Source organism: Hippocampus zosterae, chromosome 18, assembly GCF_025434085.1.
Source record: "Hippocampus zosterae strain Florida chromosome 18, ASM2543408v3, whole genome shotgun sequence".
Taxonomy (NCBI): Eukaryota; Metazoa; Chordata; class Actinopteri; order Syngnathiformes; family Syngnathidae; genus Hippocampus; species Hippocampus zosterae.
Window position 1 is genome coordinate 3,460,438 of NC_067468.1, and position 24,929 is coordinate 3,485,366.

The window sequence follows — 24,929 nt, forward strand, 5'->3', positions numbered from 1 at the left end:
CAATAACCTACAACTATTTTACAGACAAAATAATGCTAATCACAAAACATTTAGAAATGACTCACTACACCTCTATAAAAAAATTGTTTCATGTCAGCTAAGACATTGATGTTGAAGTGATATTGATCTTAAGTTGTCTTGCTCTCTGTGTCCGCAGAGACCTCATGTCCTGGGTTAATGGGATCCGAGGACTAGTGTCCTCAGAGGAGCTAGCCAAAGATGTGACTGGAGCTGAAGCTCTTCTAGAAAGACATCAGGTGAATAAATTTGATTGGTTTCTTAATCAAGCTGTCAACATAACATTTTACTGATTTATATCCCTATGCTGCTCTTTTCATTTCTCCAGGAACATCGCACAGAGATAGACGCTCGTCTTGGTACGTTCCAGGCCTTTGAGCAATTTGGACAGCAGCTGTTGTTGCAAGGCCATTATGCAAGTCCCGAGATCAAGCAGAGACTGGAGGCTTTAGACTTGGAGCGAGCTGACCTGGAAAAGGCCTGGGTGCAGCGCCGCATGATGCTGGACCAGTGCCTGGAGTTCCAGGTAAATGTTGAGAAAAGATTTCTTCGTTAAAAAAAATGTATTATGTCATCACGAACATCAGTTTGTCTCCATAACGAAAAGAAGACAGAGGTGATATTGTTTGGTCCCAGTGGCCCTTGTACATTCCATCCTGTAGACTTGGGCCCCCTGTCTCCTTATCTTAAGTCAACAGTCTCAAATTTGGGCCTTAAACTGGACAGTGATTTCAAACTCGATCGACAAATTGGTGCCTTTGTTAAATCCAGCTTCTTTCACCTTAGACAGCTGGCCAAAATAAAACCTCTCCTCTCACATGAACACTTTGAGACAGTAATTCATGCCTTTGTCACATCCCGGCTCGATTACCGCAATGCCCTTTTCTTTGGAGTCAGCCAGTCCTCCATTAAGCGCCTTCTACCTCTCTGAGCTCATCCGCCCCTACACAACCTGCCCGGCGCCTCAGGTCTGTGGACCAAACATTATTAGAAGTACCAAGAACTAAACTGAGGCTCAGAGGGGATCTAGCCTTTTCTGTTGCTGGTCCCTCTCTATGGAATGACCTCCCACTGAACATTCGGCAAGCCTCCTCGCTGGCCATCTTCAAAACCCTCCTCAAAACTCACTTGTATTCTTTGGCATTCGACTCAGCATTACTTAGATTTGTTCTTGGTTTTACTGTTTGGTGCTTTCTACGCCTTTATTACCGATTTGTCTTACTGCTTATTGTGCATGTTAAATTGCTCCATGTACAGGACTTTGTATGCAGCGATGGCTGTTTGAAAGTGATCTATAAATACTATTGACTTGACTTGATTATTGATTGACAATTTTCTGGATTCATCTCACAGCTCTTTAGCAGAGACTGTGAACAGGCTGAGAACTGGATGGCAGCTCGTGAAGCTTTCCTTGCAAGTGATGACAAGGGAGACTCCCTCGACAGTGTTGAGGCATTAATCAAAAAGCATGAAGACTTTGATAAAGCTATTAATGTGCAGGTGAATTGTCGCACACATTTTCTAGTCTTTCTGGATTACTGCTCTTTATACTATAAACCTGCAATTGTCTGCACATGCAGGAAGAGAAAATTGCTGCTCTGCAATCCTTTGCCAATCAACTAATTGGAGCTGACCATTACGCCAAACCTGAGATCTTCAGTCGACGCAATGAAGTTCTTGACAGGTTGGAATGTTTCTTTTTTTAAAGATGTTTAGAAGTTTCACAGATAAAAACCTTGAAAATGTGAATTTGTGAGTAGTGTACCATGAATTCGGGGTTATTCACTGTAATACTGGGCAGAACACGCAAGTCTCATATAGCTCCCTACCAAGAGTATGACAATTCAGCGTATGTTCAGCTAAGCAAAATGGATCGCAGGCATCAAAATATGTAGTAGTTATGTTTGTATTCACAATTCTGTCTACTGTTATTGGAACTCATTATATTTGCCTGAGAAGTTTCACAATAATACAATTCTGACCTGATTATCTGATTATTGGCAGCTACGAGCTATACCATTGAGCACCTGGACAAGCCACAGTCAATCTGGGAAAATACTGTAAAGACAAACGGAAACTCTAAATGATATGTCTTATATATTTTTTGCCAATACTTCTCAGTGTTTTGTTCATGACAGCAAAAAAAAAGAACCAAAAAAAAGGTCAGCTCAAATGTTGCAAAGTTGTTTGTCAGACATTCACCAACAGTTTTCACGGTCGCAAAGAGCTTTTCATATCACCAGGACATTTCAAACATGTTTTTGTAGCGATCTTCTTGAAATGGCCCAATACTGAGCTGTTATATGGTACACCTTAAAAGCAATTACAGGCTATTGGGTATGGGATACATTGTAGTAATACAAGTATTCTTCAGTTAGACCAAAACACCAATATTAGAACTTGAAAACCCCAATTGATCCCTTGAAAGGTGGCGCCGGCTGAAGGCCCAGATGATTGAAAAGCGGTCAAAGCTTGGTGAATCCCAGACCCTACAGCAATTCAGCCGAGATGTGGATGAAATAGAAGCTTGGATCAGCGAGAAACTGCAGACTGCAACTGATGAGTCCTACAAGGACCCTACCAACATTCAGGTATTTTGTTTTTTAACACACCACCGACATCAATTAGTTAATAGGTAATCAAATACATTCAGAGTGGAAAATGTTCAGAGCTTCACTTTTGAAGATGGTGTTTTGAAGTAAAGCTGAAACACGACAACTTGAAACAGTGTGTCCAATTTCTTGAATGCATTGAATGTTTGAAGAAAGCTGCTACTGCTATGAAAAATAATTTGCCCCTTCCTGATTTCTTTATATTCCATTTGACAAAGCTAACTTAAGACAATACAAAATGATGTTTTTATTTAATAATATAAATATAAATATATTTTAATTATTTCCATCCTGGGGGGAAAACCCACCACCCCTATCCTGATATACAGTACAAGTGACACTTTACCGCAATGTCATTGACATTACGGGAGATTGAACACTACAAAAGAGAGAATATTTCATTATCTTTTTTTTTTTTTTAATTATCCCTCAAAATGCCTACCCCAAAAGTGAAACATGCAATTTTGATTTTAGGACCTCAGATCTGCAGAGCACTGGCCCTGAGCTCGGCAGTAATGTGTGTGTGTGCGTGTGTGTGTGTGTGTGTGTGCGCGTGGTATAGATTTTTTACTAACTATACCTTTCTTTTTCATTGAGTGGATCATTTATAATTTTTATGTTGTCCTAAATTTATTCTAAAACAATCAAGCATGACGAAAAGAAGGAATTAGGAAGGGTGCAAAACACTATTTTCTTTTAAAGCTTTGAAATTGTATTTCAGCATACATGATGCTCTCATTTGACTATTCATTGTCCAACTCCACTTTCTTATCTGCCATAAAACTAAATTTTCTCCTAATGTCTTTTGCTTTCTCATAGCTGTCCAAGCTTCTGGTAAGTTTGAGTACTGTTAGTTTACTAACCAACAGACATCTTCCTTTGTGGATATGATTGGATATAAAAAATATACACAAACCCTTGTGCCAGATTTCAATAGAAATGTAGGGGAAAAAAACTTTTTGTTAAACGCAGTGGGCAAGCAATTGCAACGCCCCATTCTGAGGCTTCAAAAAGCAAGTTCTCAAATGAAAGTAACCAATGAGCTTAGTGTTAGTGTGACATCAGCAGTTTCAACGGACATAAATAGAGACTGGAACAGTGACAGAAAGGCATTAAAAATCAAGGTCCCTGAAAATGCATCGCTTGGTTCATGGACCAAACATTTTGTGGATTTTGCCATATATCTCCATGTTGGAGAACAGCAAGTTGTGCAAAAAAAGTATTGGAACTCTTAACAGGTATGACCTGGAAAGGTTAATACTGCATTTATCAATCTATGCTATATTGACATGAATAATATTTGCCTTGACATGAGGTCTGCATGGATGTAGCTGAACCTGAATGTTGTGTTGTTCTTTATATTACACACTCGTTGGGAAAGATTCAATGGCGCCATAACTGGTTGCAGTACCATCAATTTGATTAATTCTTATTGATTGATAAATCAATAATCATGCCCATCCCTCGTACCTGAGATTACAAAGGATTCTGAATGACTTAAGAGTTGGTAATCATCAAAAAGATCTGGCAGTCAATGGTTTGTGTAAACTTTTTAAATCCACGATAAAGCACTATATGTTTTGAGTGGTCTTCACTCATGAGTGCAGGCTTTATTTGTTTGTATTGTACGACATTTGAAAATGTTTGGTGGAATCTCTTGACATTTCATTATTTAATTGGTACTAACTTAGTCTTACAACTTGCTTCAAATGTTTCCGTAGAATAAAATGCAAAGCAATAGAAATGCTGTGATTCCCCCTCCAATCAGTTCCACCCCCACAATATGTGAAATGTTTAAAGGTCTTTAAACACACTTGTAAAATAACACTTTTAAACAAGTCTATGAAGACTGAGCAAGATCAATGAACAACAGACAATGGCGACGACTATGTTGATAAAGCTGCCGTAACACCGTACATTCTCATTTTAAAGCCCAAATAAAGGTGGCTTTTTTTTTAGTCAAACAATGACAAAGTTGGCATGTGTTGAAATTGACCATCAAAGTTTCTGCCTGCTCATGCATATCGTACAACTGTGTCTAAACATGGACTCAGTCCTTCTATATTGGTGAGCCGCTGATCAGTCAGGAATCTGGTTTCATGCTTAAATCCTGTTATTTTGAGATTTATGTTTTTTTGCCAAGGTCAGTTCACTCCACACAATTTTTTTTAATAAACTTACCTCGGAATAGAAATTAAACAGAAGGTTCATCAAACAAACAAAAAAACTTTCTAATGACCTGTCAAATGTCATTTTATGTATGTCCCTGTCACCACAGCTTTTCCATACTAATGTCACATTTGTATAATTCTAGTTATGTAATTATAATAACAAACAAAATAGATTGTATTAACAAAAATGGCTGGGATTCTAACTTGTGCACTGGATGTCATTATTAGAGTGTTTGGGCACTAAATGTAAGTGCAACACTTCTGTTTTTGCTCCCATTTTCATGACTTGGACTTTCTCTTGCTAATGCTATTGGGGGTTTGGGATGCTGGGGGGTGTGAATAAGATGAAACAGAGCATTTTACAGTGGCCTTTTATGATGTGCAGCCATTGACACACTTGCGAAATCGGTGTAATTTTTTTCCCACAAAGAAAAACAGTCTTTGAGCTCAGCTCATTGGAAATGGAGCAAGAACAAAAGACTTGCATTTGTGCAGTGCCTTTGCAAAAGTGTTAGACCCCTTTAACGTTTTGAGCCTTTGTCACGTTTCAGGTTTCAAACATAAAGATTTAAAAATTGGACATATTTTGTGAAAAATCAACACCAAATGGGACACAAATAGCAAGCTGAAAAGTAGGGTGTGCAAAATTATTCATCCCCTTTTCTCCAAGTGCAGCCAGATGACTCCAAATGATCTCCGATGATTTCTTAATTATCCAGTGTTGACCTAAATGACTGTGGATGATAAATAACAAGACTTCCTACTCTCGTGTCATTATAAATGGACCTCAGATGAACTCAGAGGTCTGTTAAAAGAATATTTGTCAGCAAACAGTATCACGAAAACCAGGGAACACACCGAGCAGGTCCAGGATAAAACTGTGGAGATGTCTAAAGCAGAAGTGGGACATAAATAGTTTTCACAAGCTTGAAAGATTTCATGAAGCACTGTTTGATCAATCACATTGAAATACAGAGAGAATCAGACCACAACAAACGTACCAACACCTGGCCATCCCTTCTAAACTTTTAGCCCAAACAAAGGGAGCACAGTTTAGAAATGCCGCCAAGATTGCCATGATCACCTGGATGAACTGTAGAGATAGATGATGGGGGGGATCTGTTTATCGACCAAGTATCAGTCCTACATTGGACAAATCTGGCCTTTATGGAAGAGAGACAAGAAGACAACCATTTCTCAAAGGAAGAATATAAAAAGTCAAAGTTTGCCACAAGCCTCCAGGTGGACACCAATAATGTGGAAACTGGTCCTCTTGTCAGATGAGACCAACCAACCTTTAGTGTGTCAGATTATGCGTACGGTAAATGTAACACTGCACATCACCCTGAAAACTCCACCCCCACTGTCAGACATGGTGGTGGTAGCACTACGGAATGGGGCTGCTTTTCTTCAGTAAGGACTTGGAGAATGGTTGATGGAAGATGGATTGCGCCAAATACAAGGGAAATTTAGGAAGAAAACCTGTTGGAGTCTGCAAAAGATTTGGATGGCAGTTTACAATGCTGCAGGACAATAATCCAAAACAAAAAGCAAAATCCACATCTGATTAGTTCAAAACTTAACAGAAGTGTTTGAATGGCCGAGTCAAAGTCCAGACCTGAATTAAAAAAAAATATATATATATATCTATATATATATTGCGCGTCGTCCCGCACGCGGTCTGTCCTTCCGTCTGTCCCTTTTCAAAACGTACCTACTTCACCGCGCCGCTGCGCGCCGCCACTGCGCCGCTCAGGCAGTGGCTCACTACGATCGCGCGGGCATCTTAGCGAAAAAATGTTGTCTACCCACAAGCATTGCAATGAAATTGTTAGTTATTTAGTAGCGCTAAACATCTCTTTATTTTCGCGATAAGCAATGAAGATGAACAAAAAGTTGGACCAAGGAACAACACTTTTGTGGGCCAAAGGCCCACCTTACCAGCCTTCCGCAGGAACTAGCTGATGAGCCGCCCAGAGGGCGGCGAACCACCACCGTACCAGCCTTCCGCAGGAACTAGCTAGGTCAACCAGCTAGTATATATATATATGACACACACACGCACACGCACACACACACCACACTTAATGATTGTGGCCCATTTGGTGTTGATTTTTCATCACCAACCCCCCCCCCCCCCCCCAAAAAATATCCAATCCAATTTTATGTTTGTTTGAGACTTTGAATTTGGGAAAAGGTCAAAAATTTTAAGGGGGCCAATACTGTTGGTAGTACTTTTTGCTCATAATAAATTGGTGGTAAATTATCGAAATGTAAGTGACATTTTTTTTCTTGTTTCTCTCAATGACTGTAGAGTAAACATCAGAAACACCAAGCATTTGAGGCGGAGCTCCATGCCAACGCTGACCGAATCCGGGGAGTCATAGATACTGGTAACGCACTCATCCAGAGAGGTGCCTGTGCCGGCAGCGAGGATGCCGTTAAGGTATTTATTTTGTGGTTTCATGTAAATTGTGTTGTATTTTTAAAAAAAAATAAATAAATAAAATCCATTGATCTTTACAAAGCAATGTTGGGCCACAGACCTCCATCCATCCATCCATCTTCTACCGCTTATCCGGGGCCGGGTCGCGGGGGCAACAGCTTTAGCAGGGAAGCCCAGACTTCCCTCTCCCTAGCTACTTCTTCCAGCTCTCCCAGGGGGATCCCGAGGCGTTCCCAGGCCAGCTGGGTGACATAGTCTCTCCAGCGTGTCCTGGGTCTTCCTCGGGGTCTCCTCCCGGTGGGACATGCCCGGAACACCTCACCAGGGAGGCGTTCAGGAGGCATCCGAATCAGATGCCCAAGCCACCTCATCTGGCTCCTCTCGATGTGGAGGAGAAGCGGCTCGACACGGAGCCCCTCCCGGATGACCGAGCTTCTCACCTTATCTCTAAGGGAGAGCCCGGACACCCTGCGGAGAAAACTCATTTCGGCCGCTTGTATCCGGGATCTCGTTCTTTCGGTCACGACCCATAGCTCGTGACCATAGATGAGGGTTGGAACGTAGATCGACCGGTAAATTGAGAGCTTCGCCCTTTGGCTCAGCTCCTTCTTCACCACGACAGACCGATACAACGTCCGCATCACAGCAGACGCTGCACCGATCCGCCTGTCGATCTCTCGCTCCCTCCTGCCCTCACTCGTGAACAAGACCCCAAGATACTTAAACTCCTCCACTTGGGGCAAGATCTCCCCCCCGACCCGGAGGGGGCACTCCACCCTTTTCCGACTGAGGACCATGGTCTCAGATTTGGAGGTGCTGATTTTCATCCCAACCGCTTCACACTCGGCTGCGAAACGCTCCAGTGAGAGTTGGAGAGCCCTGTTTGAAGGAGCCAACAGCACCACATCATCTGCAAAAAGCAGGGATGCAATACTGAGGCCACCAAAACGGACCCCCTCAACGCTTCGGCTGCGCCTAGAGATTCTGTCCATGAAGGTTATGAACAGAATCGGTGACAAAGGGCAGCCTTGGCGGAGTCCTACCCTCACTGGAAACGATTCCGACTTACTGCCGGCAATGCGGACCAAACTCTGACATCGGTGGTATAGTGACCGAACAGCCCGTATCAGGGGGTTCGGTACTCCATACCCACGAAGCACCCCCCACAGAACTCCCCGAGGGACACGGTCAAACGCCTTCTCCAAGTCCACAAAACACATGTAGACTGGTTGGGCGAATTCCCACATACCCTCGAGAACCCTGCTAAGGGTGTAGAGCTGGTCCACTGTTCCACGGCCGGGACGAAAACCACACTGCTCCTCCTCAATCTGAGGCTCGACTTCCTGACGGACCCTCCTCTCCAGCACCCCTGAATAGACCTTACCAGGGAGGCTGAGGAGTGTGATCCCTCTGTAGTTGGAACACACCCTCCGGTCCCCCTTTTTAAAAAGAGGGACTACCACCCCGGTCTGCCAATCCAGAGGCACTCTCCCCGTTGACCACGCGATGTTGCTGAGGCGTGTCAACCAGGACAGCCCCACAACATCCAGAACCTTGAGGAACTCTGGGCGGATCTCATCCACCCCTGGGGCCTTGCCACCGAGGAGCTTTTTAACCACATCGGTGACTTCAACCACAGAGATAGGAGAGCCCACCTCAGAGTCCCCAGGCTCTGCTTCCTCCAAGGAAGGCATGTTGGTGGAGTTGAGGAGGTCTTCGAAGTACTCTGCCCACCGGTTCACAACGTCCCGAGTCGAAGTCAGCAGTGCCCCATCCCCACTGTACACAGTGTTCGTGGTGCACTGCTTCCCCCTCCTGAGACGTCGGATGGTGGACCAGAATTTCCTCGAAGCCGTCCGGAAGTCGGCTTCCATGGCCTCACCGAACTCTTCCCATGCTCGGGTTTTTGCCTCGGCGACCACCGAAGCTGCGTTCCGCTTGGCCAGTCGGTACCCGTCAGCTGCCTCTGGGGTCCCACAGGCCATAAAGGCTCGATAGGACTCCTTCTTCAGCTTGACGGCATCCCTTACTGCTGGTGTCCACCAGCGAGTACGAGGGTTGCCGCCACGACAGGCACCAACCACCTTACGGCCACAACTCAGATTGGCCGCCTCAACAATAGAGGCACGGAACATGGTCCACTCGGACTCAATGTCCCCCGTCTCCCCCGGAACATGGGAAAAGCTCTGTCGGAGGTGGGAGTTGAAACTCCTTCTGACAGGGGATTCCGCCAGGCGCTCCCAACAAACCCTTACGATACGTTTGGGTCTGCCAGGACGGACCGGCATCTTCCCCCACCATCGGAGCCTACTCACCACCAGGTGGTGATCAGTTGACAGCTCCGCCCCTCTCTTCACCCGAGTGTCCAGAACATGCGGCCGCAAATCCGATGACACGACCACAAGGTCGATCATCGAACTATGGCCGAGGGTGTCCTGGTGCCAAGTGCACACGTGGACACCCTTATGTTTGAACAAGGTGTTCGTTATGGACAGTCCGTGACGAGCACAGAAGTCCAATAACAAAACACCACTCGAGTTCTGATCGGGGGGGCCGTTCCTCCCAATCACGCCCCTCCAGGTCTCACTGTCATTGCCCACGTGAGCATTGAAGTCCCCCAGTAGAACAAGGGAGTCCCCAGCAGGAGTACTCTCCAGCACACCCTCCAAGGACTCCAAAAAGGGTGGGTATGCTGAGCTGCTGTTTGGTGCATATGCACAAACAACAGTCAGGACCCGTCCCCCCACCCGCAGGCGGAGGGATGCAACCCTCTCGTCCACCGGTGTGAACCCCAATGTACAGGCACTGAGCCGGGGGGCAATAAGTACGCCCACACCTGCTCTGCGCCTCTCACCGTGAGCAACTCCAGAGTGAAAGAGAGTCCAACCCCTCTCGAGAGGACTGGTACCAGAACCTAGGCTGTGTGTGGAGGCAAGTCCGACTATATCCAGTCGGAACTTTTCTGCCTCACACACCAGTTCGGGCTCCTTCCCTGCCAGAGAGGTGACATTCCATGTCCCAAGAGCTAGCTTCTGTAGCCGAGGATCGGACCGCCAGGGTCCCCGCCTTTGGCTGCCGCCCAGCTCGCATTGCACCCGACCCCTTTGACCCCTCCCACGGCTGCCTTATTTAACTCACTCACTCCCAAAGACGTTTTTAAACGTCTTTTAAGACTTGGTCCAGAATTGGCTGGTACTGAATGAGTTAATTAACTGAGGAAAATTGTTAAATAATGGAATATTATTGTCTTGGCACATTTTTAAATTCGCTATTAGCCTCACTGTAGGGAATTTTGAAACGGCAGTAGTGGTTCCGAGACACAAAGAAGGAGCAGGCAAATTGGACACAGAAATGTAAGCTACTTATTGTATGTGCTCAAGGACACCCTGAACTGGTTGCCAGCCAATCGCAGGGCACACAATAGAAGAACAAACATTCACACAGTCACACCTAGGGAGTGTTCCATGGACCTCTAGTGCATGTTTTTGGAATATGGGAGGAAACCGGAGTACCTGGAGAAAACCCATGCAGGCACGGGGAGAACATGCAAACTCCACACAGGAAGACCAGAGCCTGAACCGAGCCCTACACCTCTGCACTGTGAGCCCGACGTGCTAACCAGTTGCAAACAAATAAACATTTCATCACGCCATCTTGCTGAATTGGGGGCAAGTAACTGCAGTACAAGACTGACTTCCATCATATATATTATATACACTGTATATATTAGATATTTTGAGCAGAAAATGGAGTGAGAGCCCGCTGGTCAGGGAGCGATAGTCTTTTGGCTCCATCACACTGTTTAGTCAATGTTTCTGTAAGAATTGTGTGGCCACGTAAATCGCATCACACTATGTAGAACAACACAGAAAAAAATCTGGCACGCCAAACTTTCTGTGTCATGAGTTTGAGGCGTCCTAGATACCAGATCGACACAAGGCTAATGTTAGTCGGGCACATTCATGTATAGCTCACTGATTTAAGGTCCATTAATTTTTTGCCATGGTTTGGGTCCTAAGCAGCTTCACCTTGGGCGTCTTTTGTGGATAGCAAGTTCCGTGTTATGATTACATGCCACAGTGGTCATTAATCTGGAAGCCTCCCACACCTCTGTCATCTTCCCGCGAGATCCACAAAATAGCTCTGCATCTGCCTCCGACACTGTGCATTTGTGACTTAAATGCGTTGTGCCCACACGCAGTCTTGCTTTTCAATTATTTATTTGTTTATATGTATTACAACAGGGGTGTCCAAACATTTTGCCAAGGGGGCCAGATTTTATGTGGTAAAATGTCGGGGGGCCGACCTTGGCTGACATTCTTTACATTGAACAACAATATTGTTCAACAAATTTTAGTAAGCCAGTCTGTTTCACATTTCCATTTTTATTTTAATTTCAACAATCTTAAGAATTTCTTTTGGTTCATTTGAAACCGGTATATCACATGCAACTGCTTATTCACTTGACTTTTTCTTAAACAGAAGTCTCCTGAGTGCAAATTAATCGATTTGAAACATAAAATGTATCACCATGACTTTTCAATAGTCACAAAACCTTTGACTCGAACAACAGGGAAATGAACAAGCAATACACATATCCACAACTGCAAGGATCATTTGAAATATGACATATCAGTCAATATAAACACGGAGTGATGTCTTGTTAACTCGTGAGTGATGCCCTCTAGTGTCTAAATGCTATTACTCATTTAGTGAATGCTATTACTCATTTAGCCACTAGAGCAGTGGTCACCAACATGGTGCCCGCGGGCACCAGGTAGCCCGTGAAGACCACTTGAGTAGCCCGCCAGTGCCTGGACATTGTGATTTGCTAGTAGAAATTATGATTTAAAAATGCAAACATTGGCAGTACTGTGAGACATTTCGAAACACGATCAAAGTCTGACAATTTAAATCATCAAGTATTAAAAATAACACATCCTCATATTATTGAAGGTATTTTGGACAAATGTGTTATTTCAGACGTGTATCAATTTGGTAGCCCTTCACACAATCGGTACACATGAAGTTGCTCTCACCCTAAAAAATGTTGGTGACACCTGCACTAGAGGGAAGCAGTACTCTATGAAACATCACTCACCAGTCTACGAGACCTCAGTCAATGCAACACGTGTTCCATTGCGCCCAACCTGCGGGCCAGACGGCACTGATTTTATGACAGGGGCCGAGGGCCGGATGAAATTCGACCGCGGGCCGGATTTGGTCCCCGGGCCGGACTTTGGACATGCCTGTATTACAGTGACTGACTCAGGTGCCCAAAAAATCTAATCACCACATTCCTAATTAAGTGTTTTATGTCTGCAATTCATGTTTTCATTCAGCAATTTTCAAAAAGCTATTTTCCCTTTAGGTACGCCTTGGTGCTCTAGATGAGCAATGGCAGTTCCTTGTCAACAAATCTGCTGAAAAGAGCCAAAAACTCAAAGAAGCCAATAAGCAACAGAACTTTAACACAGGCATCAAAGACTTTGACTTCTGGCTCTCTGAGGTGATTACCGCCATACCACATACTGTAGAAACACTTTCACAGAAGAGAAAATGACTGATGCGTTTTTACATATATTTTCAGGTGGAAGCACTGCTTGCTTCAGAGGACTATGGGAAAGATCTGGCCTCAGTCAACAACCTGCTGAAAAAACACCAGCTGCTGGAGGCTGATATTTCTGCCCATGAGGTTGGTTGTTCGGTAGAAGGGCAGTCAATACAGTGCAATGGATTTAAAAAAGTCGACAGCCCTGCTCAAAGGCTCGAAAGCTGAATAAAATGTCGTTCACCTTTCGGCATATCAGTGACCCCAAGTACATATCCAAATAACAAAAGAAAGGCTTCACCAGAAGGAGATGAACGATTTGGAACAGCCCAACAGGATGTCTGACCTGATTCCGATCAAACATCTGTGCACACTCCTCAGAGATGAAAGTCCTCCGGATTTTACCGGAATTCCAGATTTTCAAATTTTAATGAAAATTTCTGTGGAGAATCGAGGAAAAATTGTCTAAAATTAATCCGGATATGAATTGACAACATTGAACGAACACGCACTTGAGTTCGTTGTTTTGCTTTCACGAGCATAGCCATGTTGAGGCACTAACACTAGTAAGATTTTCGTCTCTTTATAAACACACTTGTTAAACCCCAGTGGAACGAATAAAAGACGCCTTGACAAGATGGTTGTTGTCGTAAAAAATATATTTGGACAAAAAGGGAAACGCACAGATTGGCAGAAAAACGTGTCCGTCCAACTTCGAGTGTCATCACGGCAATCTTAGTTTAGCTGTTGTCGTGTGTGACATCGGTTGCGTCGGCGCTGATTGGTTGGAATCGAAAGACGCACTTGCGTACATGTTCGCGCTGACTCACGCACAGCAGAGAGCACCGGACTATCTACTGCTGATGCACGCTTAGCTTGAGTGGCGTCGCCACAATAGTAATACCCTCGCCTCTCGTTCTCATGGCCTCGCCATATCTCGAGATTTTGAAATTTCGGCGAGAACGGAAGCCACAAAGAGTGCACGCGTGCACACAAAAGGAAGATTAATCATTGAATGTCGAGTATTTGAATAGCGTTTTGTGTAAACTAATTAATGCATGATCGGCCAGGTGTGTGTGTGTGTGCGTGTGTGTACATATATATAATTTTTCTGGAATTTTCAGGAAAGTCCACTTTCATCTCTGACGCTCCTCCAGTGATAATTTTACAGTTTGAGCCCTGATCAGAAATGTATGAGTCCCATTATGCATTTCGAGAATCCCAAATCTGAAATGGTCGACTTATTCAATTGCATAAAATAATAACACAAACAACAACAATATACATTGATAATAGGTTTATTCCTTATAAACAAATGCGGCAAAAATTTTAATAATTCAGGCATACAAGATTTGCTGAGAAATAGGTTCTTATTTCATCCCATGGTTGTCTTTGAGTTCATAAATTCTCCTCTCTCTTTACTCTGCTTCCAATGACGCAAGGCTTTCTCAAAGTCAACTTATCATCGCAAAAAACTATCCAACTTTAACTGCTTCCTCTGTAATATCTCCGCAATAAACTTTCGCAACGCTTGTTTTAATGTTACACAACTTGGCAATCGTCTGCTTCTCGCGAGGTGAAAGCCGATCTCGCCAATCTCGTCTCGCGAGAACGGAAATCTCATCACATGAGATTACTTAATGCGAGATCAAAACAACAATGGCAGCGATGGTCAAACTGCGTTCGTTGCTGGAAAAAAAGATTTACCGTAGTTTTTTTTTTTGTTGTTTTGACTGAAAAATTTCCTTACGTCACAAAAACTCACATTACCGTATTTTCACGACTATAAGGCGCCATTAAAATCTTAAATTTTCTCCAAAATGGACAGGACGCCTTATGGTGCGGAGCATCCTTTGTATGCGCTGAGTTCCAAAATCTGACTGACAGCCGACACGCTGTTTATATAGAGAAAAGGCGGAAGTGACTGTGGCCAGGCACGCGGGAAAGAAGTCGGCCAATCAGGGAAGGGTGGGCGTGTATATATATACATATATATATGGAGAGGGAGAGAGAGAGGACAGGCAAGCTGGGGAGCAGTCCGCCAATTGTGAAGGGTGGGCGTGTAAGTGGACGCTAAAGGGACGCAGCAAGCAGGTACCAACACCTGTATAGAGTGTGGCAATGTGCGTTGTTGCAAAACAACTCTGGTTTTGGTTTCTAAGAACCCCTGAAAATAAATTCGACAAAGAGACACTCCTCCAAAGCTCAGTTCAAACTTAAAGCCACCGGTTATGCTTTTGGCATGCGTGCCCATCTCACAGCAGCGGTGAAAAACCAAGTCAAGCAAATGAACTCTGAGCTCGCCGATATTCCCGGAGGCTTGACTAAAGAACTCCAACCGCTGGACATTGGCATCAACCGGGCGTTCAAAGTAAAGTTGCGAACGGCATGGGAACAATGGATGATCGATGGCAAACACAACTTTACAAAGAGTGAGAGGCAGCGCTGGGCGAGTTACGCCACAATACGCAACAACGAGAGGGAACGCAGCGTTTTTGATGGATTACGGTACTTGCACAGTTGTTCAATTCTTTCTACACACACACGTGCTGCCACCATGTTTCGCTCTGTTCTTTACTTTCAAATGTGGGAAAGCTTCACACGAGAGAAATGTTGACTTTGCTGTTGCTGCTCCTTCTTTCCGCTCGGCAATGCGTAGCAACTCACACTAGCATGTGATGCGTTCAATGACAACTGGGATGTGCAGTCCTCTGCTTCTGATACAGAGGATGAGGACTTTGATGGATTTCTGGGTGATGATTGATCGAAAAACGTGAGAACATTGTACGATGGCTAAATAAAATACACCCGAACTCAGTTCTGCTTTCGATGCCTTTTTAAAAACGTGTTTTTAGCTTGTATCTGTATCTGTATGTCTTGGCATGCTACCGTATGCTTAAAGCTAACGTGTTAGCGTGCGTGCATGCATGCCGTATGTTTAAGCTGGCGTATGTTTTACCACTTTAAAACTGCGACCAATAATACAGTGCATTTTGTCTATGTGTAAAATACAGAAATAGCACCAATTAATGAGACTGCGCCCAACCGTACGATGCGTCGAATTGTCGTGAAAATACGGTATTTGGAACTGTGCGTCCCGGGGGAAAATTATGCGTCGAGGTAATGAGATGGCTGCTCCTCTTGCATTTTCATGTTGTCCACACCATCACTTGGATGGTAGTTGTTCAAATTCCGGACTATACGTCGCACCAGCCATAAAATGCATAATAAAGTAGAAAAAACATACATAAGTCGCGCTGGGGTATAAGTCGCATTTTTGGGTGGAAATTTATTTAATTTAAAATCCAACACCAAGAACAGACATGTCATCTTGAAAGGCAAATAAAAATCGAGAACAACAAGCTGAATAACTGTACATTATGCTAACGTTACGTGACGCATAAACAACAAATGGTGAATGTGCCTGGTATGTTCATGTAACATATTCAGATAACTATAGCATAAAGAACATGCTCAACGTTTATCAAACCATCAGTGTCATTCCAAATCACTAAATCCAACAAAATCTTCATCCTCTGTGTCACTTTTAAACAACTCCGGAGGATGAAAATGCTTCTATGTCACTTATGTCAGAGCCATGGTCAGTTGCATTTCCAACATTTCTGAATTCTGACAGGATGGTCCAAACTTTCTTTCTGCTGCTCGATGAGCGTTTTTGGCTGCATATTTCACTACTTGCAGCTTGTAATCTGCAGTATATGATTTTCTTTTCGGTGCTATTTTTGTTCAGCCCTTCTCAGTTGTTTTTATTCAGCACCGGAAGTACTGTATTATTTTTACTTACCGTCAATGTTGAAATCATCAACACAGGCCTAGAGCGCCCTCTTGCGGTTAAATGTGAAAACATGTGAATTGGTACAATAATGTGTTAATTTCACACAAATCGCTCCTGAGTAGTAAATCGCACCCCCAGCCAAACTATGAAAAAAAAACTGTGACTTATAGTCCGGAAAGTACGGTAATCAAAAAGATTTTTGTCTCACCGGTTATTGCATAACGGCTTCACGTCACTTTGGGGTTACCTCCACACAACCAATCGAGAGGATTTTCTCTTGTCAATTGGGAGGATAACATCAAGTCTTGTAGTAAGATTTTTTTTGGTAACACCATTTCTGCAATTTATGACACGCGTAGAGCTGAACAAACAGCATTATTCTTCAATATAGTTACAATAAATCAACTTCGACGTTTCAAATTTCCTGAACTATTTTAATTGAAAGTCTGCACGCCTACATCCTGTCGCTCTCTTCTCTTTAGGATCGTCTGAAGGATCTGAATGGACAGGCTGACAGTCTGATGGCCAGCAACGCCTTTGATACCTCTCAAGTGAAGGACAAGCGCGCTGCAGTCAATGGCCGTTTCATCAAAATAAAGAGTATGGCAGCCAGCCGCCATGCCAAGCTCAACGAGTCTCACCGTCTGCATCAGTTCTTCAGAGACTTGGACGATGAGGAGTCTTGGATCAAGTAAATGTGCCCACTTTTCATATCTTTTTTTTAATTTTTTTTTTAACCCTACTGGTTCAGAAGACAGGTCAGTTTAATATTAAACCTACATAAATTTTGTGTTCATATTGTCAAAATGTATTTTGAAAAAGGAATGAAGGCAGAAGCACACCAATTTGGAGTCATTCTGACAATGATATGCTTATCTTCTCCGCAATATTATTTTGCGAATGTTTTGATGTCACCTTGGATTACTTGCAGTAGACCCATCTATAGCAGGAAACAACATTCTATGGCGTGACTAAAATAAAGAAGAGATATTAAATGATGCCCTTCCAGCTGGCTAAGCATGCCATTAATCTCAGCATAGTAGCACTGTTCTAACCTCAGTTTTTATTTTTTTCACATTTTGAATCAAAATGATTCCCATTTCACGGCTGTCAATACCAGCTCTACGGGTATCTGGTGTTGAATAATTGCTTGTCTCCAGTAAATAACTTCTCACATTGTACCAAACTATATATTAATTCTACTTACAGATGTCAGTTCTTATGTGGGGCGAGGGGTGCTGTTTAAATTAAACTATGAACAGTTTCGATCAAATCAAACTATTGTTTTAGCCTCTTTTTGTATTTGAAGATAACTTTGCATTGAATGGGTTCATTAATATCTAACCTTATGCAGAGAGAAGAAGTTGCTTGTCAGTTCAGAAGACTATGGGCGTGACTTGACCGGAGTGCAGAATCTGAGGAAGAAACACAAGAGGCTTGAGGCTGAATTGGGGGCCCATGAGCCAGCCATAAAGGTAAGTCATCTCTTCCCTTTTTATTTACAAACCGCAATTGCAATGAATTCGGGACATTGTATGAAGCCTAAATAAAAACAGACTGAAATGATTAGAAAATCCTTCTCAACCTGTGTTCAATAGAATACGCTACTGATATCAGGATATTTAAACAGATTTTTTCCCCCAAATATTCCAATAAAGGTGGGACGGGGGCATGTTTAACACTGTGTTACAACACTTTTCCTTTTAATAACACTCAATAAGCGAACTTAGGACACCATTTGTCTGAAGCTTTGTATGCAAAATTGTTTCCCATTCTTGCTTGATCAACAACTCAACTTGTCAAACATGCAGCCGTGGGGGGGGGGGGGGGGGGTGACGGTTCCATTAGCTTACAGTTCAGTTCAACTTCCCTACTATTTACATCGGTTATCTTAAATCTAACATGGTGCGTTGCTAATATCTACTGGCAGTCTCATATCTCATTACCACTTCAGGAGTGCTCAGAAGTTAAAAGAGGGAAGCATCAGACTGTTCTATGCCCACCCCCTCCAAAAAAAAGAGCTCATTTTTGGCTGTGAATTCTTTGATTCTCATGAATGACTTGGGTACTTATCGGCATCTAATTAGTTCATATGTGGTATTATTTTTATTCATATCTGGTTAATGCACATTTTTCATATGGAAGGTTATGATATTGATTGATCGTTTCCAAAATCCGCATACTCCCAGTCTGTGCTGGATACCGGAAAGAAGCTGTCTGATGACAACACCATTGGTCAGGAGGAGATACAGCAGAGATTGTCTCAGTTTGTAGACCACTGGAAAGAACTCAAAGACCTATCTGGAGCAAGGTAAAGTTCATAACATGTTGACCTGCACGCGGCTACACATACCATCGTTCTACGTTTTTACATTATAGGGGACAGAGGCTGGAGGAATCGTTGGACTACCAGCAGTTTGTGGCAAACGTGGAAGAAGAAGAAGCATGGATTAACGAGAAGCTGAATTTAGTGGGGGGTGAAGATTATGGAGACACGCTGGCTGCCGTGCAGGTGTTTTTCTAACCCGTCTCACATTTTGAAAATATATCAGTGAATGTGGTTTTTTTTTTTAAGTGTCATTTTATTATTACAACATTTTATTATTAGGGCTTGCTTAAAAAACATGAAGCATTTGAGACGGACTTCACCGTGCACAGAGACAGAGTCAGCGACGTTTGTGCTAATGGAGAAGATCTTATTAAGAAGGTAGTATTCGGTGAACGGGCACCAAAGGATGCTACATTTTTCAAATTGGTTTTGATTGTGGTGTTGTTTTCAACAGAACAACCATCATGTGGACAGTATCACTTGCAAGATGTCAGCTCTGCAAGGCAAAGTATCAGAGCTCGATCGGGCAGCCGCTCAGAGGAAGGCCAAGCTGGATGAGAACTCTGCCTTCCTGCAATTCAACTGGAAGGCTGATGTGGTGGAGTCTTGGATTGGTATGAAAACAGAGCTGAGAAAAGCAGTCTGTCTTTACAAAGATAATCTTACGCCAGAATCCCAAAGTTATGTGCTTTCAAGAGTGCTATCAACAATAACAAACTATCTACATATAACACAGACAAAGAGTTAAACTGTTGTTGTTCATCGGGCTTCTTACTTCCTTCATTTTGCAATAGCCATTGTTTTAATATCTTTTCTGCAGAAACCTAACCAGACACTTCAAACATGGAGGCTAGTCCATAGATTGGCTATGTCCAAAATCCAGCAAATTGCTTGCAGCCCATGTTCAAATTTATAGAGAATACATCCATCCATCCATCCATTTTCCACCGCTTATCCGGGGTCGGGTCACGGGGGCAGCAGCTTTCAGAGGGAAGACCAGACTTCCCTCTCCCCAGCCACTTGTTCGAGCTCTTCCTGGCGGATCCCGAGGCGTTCCCAGGCCAGCTGGGTGACATAATCTCTCAAGCGTGTCCTGGGTCGTCCGCGGGGTCTCCTGCCAGCGGGACATGCCCGAAACACCTCACCAGGGAGGCGTCCAGTAGGCATCCGAATCAGATGCCCGAGCCACCTCATCTGTCTCCTCTCGATGTGGAGGAGAAGCGGCTCTACTCTGAGCCCCTCCCGGATGACCGAGCTTCTCACCTTAAGATAATACATGGGTACCAAAAAGCTATTAGATCAGTGGTTCTTAACCTTGTTAGAGGTATCAGTTGTGAAAACAAAAAATTATGATTAATTTTATTTATTTTTTTACAAATTCAAGACATAAAATTTTATTTAGTTTTTTCCCGTTTTTAATAAATGTTTTTTTAAGAAATAAGTATGCTTTTTTTTTATTGTGCACAAAATGAACCAGCCAGTGATGGTCAAGCGGGCGTGTCATAACTAATTGACATATTGAGTCAGGTACGCCTTAACCTCCATGACAGAGGCTCCGTCGAACCTCTGAGACTAATTCACCAAAACCCCTGGGGTTCGATCGAACCCATTTTAAGAACCACTGTACTCGATATTTCACCCGAAGATTGCAGCAGACAAAGCTTTCAAAATTTGCCTCAAGCATGCTCTCTCTGCCTCTCAGAACGCACCGCTCTGTCGTGCTGGGTGTCGGAATGAATTTCCAAACCTCTCGCTAAAATGACCATTGCTCTTGTGTGACTCTTTGCCACTGTGTTCTGATGTCTTGTTGCATGATGAAGTTTCTTCTGATTTTGGATGCATTTTAATCTGTTAACTGCCAAACAAAATGGTTTTGCTAGGCTTGAGTATTTATTCTGCTGCGAGCATCATGAGTTATATCTTTAATAATAACTAGTGAGCTTCTTCCTAAAGCAACTATGCAAGCCTAAGCAGTGATGGTCTTGTTTGTCCGTCCATCATACTTTGTTCCAAAATGTTTGTGGCTAATCACTACCAAATCCAATCTGGCCTTCAGTTTCTTTTTGTTGTGTGGTTTGCGTCTTGTGGTATGGCATGTGTATTTCTTCTTTCCAAATCTTTATTGTTGATGTAAGCAGAATGAATACCGAAGACTACAAAACCATTTGGTCTGACAGTTTACAAAAAATGCATCCAAACTAATGGCGAGAAGCTTTCCATTAACATATTTTCGCACTGTCAAAATGGCAAGCCAATGACGCCTGCTGAAATAGGCAGGGGGTGATTGATCCTGTTTGCGCTGCCACCACTGAGATTGATTGCCAAACTTTAAATATTGTTTACTATAAATATAACGGTTTATACTGAAGTCATTTTTTTAGGCACTGCACTTACAGTATCGTACCACAAAAGAGACTGGTATCGATCAGCAGCAACGACCAGTTACATATTGTCAGGTAGTGGCTAAATAGGTTTATGGGGGAAATACTGCAGTTAGGATGTCTTATTTCACTGGGCCAACCAGTGATGTCATTGATCTATTGGCAAATTAAAGACATTATGACCGGTCAGAAAAACCATGCTTAAATTGCAAAAATATCCAATGATCCAATCCTGCCGATCAGATCTGTGTAAATAATGCAGAGAAAACGGTGTACAACACAAAATCAGCGCACAAATGCGGAAGCTGCCGTCATTCACAGCTCATCCCAGGCATGCGCATATATTTGCCAGCGGCATCAGGCCCAGCATCTTAAAGGAGTAAACCTATATTTTAAAAAGGATTTAATGCGTCCTCTCTATATTACCTATTTTCACCTTCAGAGTGGGTTTGGAACATATCAGCTATGATGAACTGTATTGCAAACCTTGAAACAGCAAACTAGAATTATTATTTTTTAGGTTTTCCCGACTGACTTATCCTCATGTTCCCCATTTAAAACTGGGTCCATTTTTTATGATGTTGACGTAGTGACTTCTGAACTTAATGCGTGTAATATTTTGTATTCATGAATTTATTCAGGAGAGAAAGAGAACAGCCTTAGGAATGATGACTATGGCAGAGACCTGTCCTCTGTGCAGACTCTACTCACCAAGCAGGTATTTGTATCTTTGTTGCATCCCGTAGCCCTTCCTCGTCTTTGTTTCTTTCTCTCTACTGATTTGTTCTGTGTTGATCTGCAGGAAACATTTGATGCCGGACTGCAGGCCTTCCAGCAGGAGGGCATTACCAATATCACAGCTCTCAAAGATCAGTTGCTGGCTGCCAAGCACGTCCAAGCAAAAGCCATTGAAGCTCGTCACGCTGCCCTCATGAAGCGTTGGAACCAGTTGCTGTCCAACTCGAAGGCTCGCAAGATGAAGCTGCTGGAGGCTCAAGTGCATTTTCGGAAGGTAAAGAGGCCAGAGGGTGGGGGAGCGGGTCTTATTGGATTGTGCTGTGGCAGTTGGGATTTTATTGTTGTTTTTTGTCTCTTGAATGATGTGCTCATTTTTGTGTGTGCATTCCCACCCAGGTTGAGGACTTGTTCCTTACCTTTGCCAAAAAGGCATCAGCCTTTAACAGTTGGTTTGAGAATGCAGAGGAGGATCTGACAGACCCAGTGAGGTGCAATTCTCTGGAAGAGATTCGTGCACTGCGTGAAGCCCATGAGGCCTTCCGCTCCTCTCTGACCTCAGCCCAGACGGATTTCAATCAGCTGGCTGAACTGGACCTGCAGATCAAAAACTACCAGGTCGTGTCCAACCCCTACACCTGGTTTACAATGGAAGCTTTAGAAGAAACATGGAGAAACCTGCAGAAAATAATCAAGGTATGATCATGAAATAGCTACAGTATATACTTTTCTCATACTTTTTGGGTTAATGGTTGATACGTCACAGCATATTATTGAAATCCCCAAATACGAAATAGGGGCAGATTTGAACAAATAAAAAAACAATAGATGTGAGACAGTGTTAAAGTGTAGTCAAGAGTTTGTAATTGAGACCCTCCGCCTTAAAAATTATTTCCTATAAATGGCAGCAAAGCACTATTTAGTTAGATGGAAAAATTAGGACTATATGCATAATATTAATATGAATATTAAACAGTGCTTTGGCCTGAGCACAAAAACGGCTTAAGGGTGTGGTTTGATGTGATGATTCTCTGTTCACAGTAAGGAAGGATTGCTAGACTTCTGGCTGGAAACGACAAGCAAATACAGTACAAAGCTTCTAAAGTAAAGTCTCCGAAAAGTCATACAATTTGGAATTCAACCCCCCAAAAAAATTGGGGAAAAGATTAAAATGTTGGGATTGCTTTTTTTCTGACATGTTTGTATTTAACACAAAGCGAATTATGTGTGAAATTTTTAGCCATGTTTTTTTTTTCCTTACAAAAAAATGCTGATTGTGATCGTTTTCTGTTTTAATGGTAGGAGCGTGAACTGGAACTGCAGAAAGAGCAAAGAAGACAGGAGGAGAATGACAAGTTGCGGCAGGAGTTTGCACAGCATGCCAACGCTTTCCACCAATGGCTGCAGGAGACTAGGTACAGCAAGCATCTGAGCAATTCCTCAGACCTTTTTCTTAAAATTGATTTGAGTTTTTTGGTTGGTTTGTATTATAAATGGATAAAAAGTTATTTAGAAAACAGATATCACTATGTGCAACTCAACAATAAAAAAACGAATCAACTGAAAATCACTGACTAAGTTCCTCAGGGGTCAGTACTTGGTCCAAAACTATTCATCTTATATATAAATGATTAGGTGCTAGTACATAATGCAGAAATAACATAAAAACGGTCAGATTTGCGTAAATGACAACAAACACGACTGTTCACAATGAATGTTACACGAGGAAGTGATGCTTCCTCGTGTAATGAAGCCAAGAGGAGTCGAGTGGCGTTTTTGGGTTTGCTCAATTTGGTCGTAAAGCGGTTTTCGGCCATAACCCGAGGCGAAAATCTCGAATTTTCTGGTCGAAATCCAATTTGGTCGATAAGAGACATTTGAAAACAGAGGTTTGACTGTATAAAGAGACTGTGACACCATATATAAGATGCATCGGCTCATAGGGTGCACTTGAATGCTTTTTGGTGCACCTTATTGTGCAGAAAATACAGTAATATGCGAAAATAAATGCATCATTTGATGTTTTGACTTTTTCTCTTTCTCACCCTACTTTCTCTGCCTCCCTGCTACAACTCCGGGGAATCCTCCTGTTGCTTGGGATTATGCTGCAAATCAGGACGTACCTTCTGGATGGGTAAATATCAAAATTATTTGTTTCAAAACTGAAATCTTTCATCATAACAAGAACATGGCAGAATGGCTCCGGCGATAGCAATCATTTCTCGTGTTGTGAGTTCGAACCTCAACCCTTGTGACCATGTCGTAGTCTCCTTGAGCAAGATACTGTACCACCAGTTGCTTCTGAAGCTGCTTGTCATCAGTAGCTCAAATGAGGAAACAATGTATTGAGTGGTTGGTGCGTCAATGAATTTGCATCATTTTATGAACGTCAGTTAAAAAAAAAAATTGCATCAGAGTAATGGCACACAATCATGTTCAATTAAAAACGGTTTGGACCACTTTCCTCACACAAAAAAAAATCTCGATTTTCATACTATGTACTGCTACTTCTTGTTCCCAAAATGCCCCTCAACTATTTTATTTGTTTGTTTATTTATTTGGGGGGGGCCTGGGGACGTCGGAAAATCAGTTCAAGCTGTGGTTATTCCATCGGTGTTTCAAAGTTACTGTCAGTCATCAGTCGGGCTGAGTTTCGATTCAGATTTCCAAAATCGATTGATTCACCATTGGATTGATTTCAGAATCAGAATCAGAATCATCTTTATTGGCCAAGTATGTAGAACACAAAAGGAATTTGTCTCCGGTATAAAACGCTGCACTAGTATCATCGTAAACAACAAAATCATTGAACCATTTTAGAGTAACCAGTAGTTTTGTAGTACCACTTTGTGGTGCAAGAAGAGTGACTATGTCAGTGACTGTTTAAGGA

The 24,929-nt window shown here is 42.9% G+C and overlaps 1 protein-coding gene across 4 annotated transcripts in view; it reads left to right on the forward strand.

Annotated features, from left to right (window-relative positions):
- sptan1 (spectrin alpha, non-erythrocytic 1) overlaps positions 1–24,929 on the forward strand; it is a 72,902-nt gene that overhangs the window by 38,780 nt on the left and 9,193 nt on the right. For 2 of the 4 annotated variants that reach the window (XM_052050053.1, XM_052050055.1), the window contains 20 exons: positions 158–257; positions 347–544; positions 1,372–1,518; positions 1,599–1,702; positions 2,447–2,609; positions 3,450–3,464; positions 7,116–7,247; positions 12,619–12,756; positions 12,838–12,942; positions 17,077–17,285; positions 17,949–18,069; positions 18,784–18,905; positions 18,974–19,106; positions 19,203–19,301; positions 19,378–19,537; positions 21,946–22,022; positions 22,107–22,316; positions 22,439–22,735; positions 23,342–23,454; positions 24,156–24,173. In XM_052050053.1, the coding sequence (XP_051906013.1) occupies positions 158–257; positions 347–544; positions 1,372–1,518; positions 1,599–1,702; positions 2,447–2,609; positions 3,450–3,464; positions 7,116–7,247; positions 12,619–12,756; positions 12,838–12,942; positions 17,077–17,285; positions 17,949–18,069; positions 18,784–18,905; positions 18,974–19,106; positions 19,203–19,301; positions 19,378–19,537; positions 21,946–22,022; positions 22,107–22,316; positions 22,439–22,735; positions 23,342–23,454; positions 24,156–24,173 (2,661 nt within the window). The remainder of the gene's footprint in view (positions 1–157; positions 258–346; positions 545–1,371; positions 1,519–1,598; positions 1,703–2,446; positions 2,610–3,449; positions 3,465–7,115; positions 7,248–12,618; positions 12,757–12,837; positions 12,943–17,076; positions 17,286–17,948; positions 18,070–18,783; positions 18,906–18,973; positions 19,107–19,202; positions 19,302–19,377; positions 19,538–21,945; positions 22,023–22,106; positions 22,317–22,438; positions 22,736–23,341; positions 23,455–24,155; positions 24,174–24,929) is intronic. The other 2 variants (XM_052050054.1, XM_052050056.1) reach the window with 1 other exon arrangement.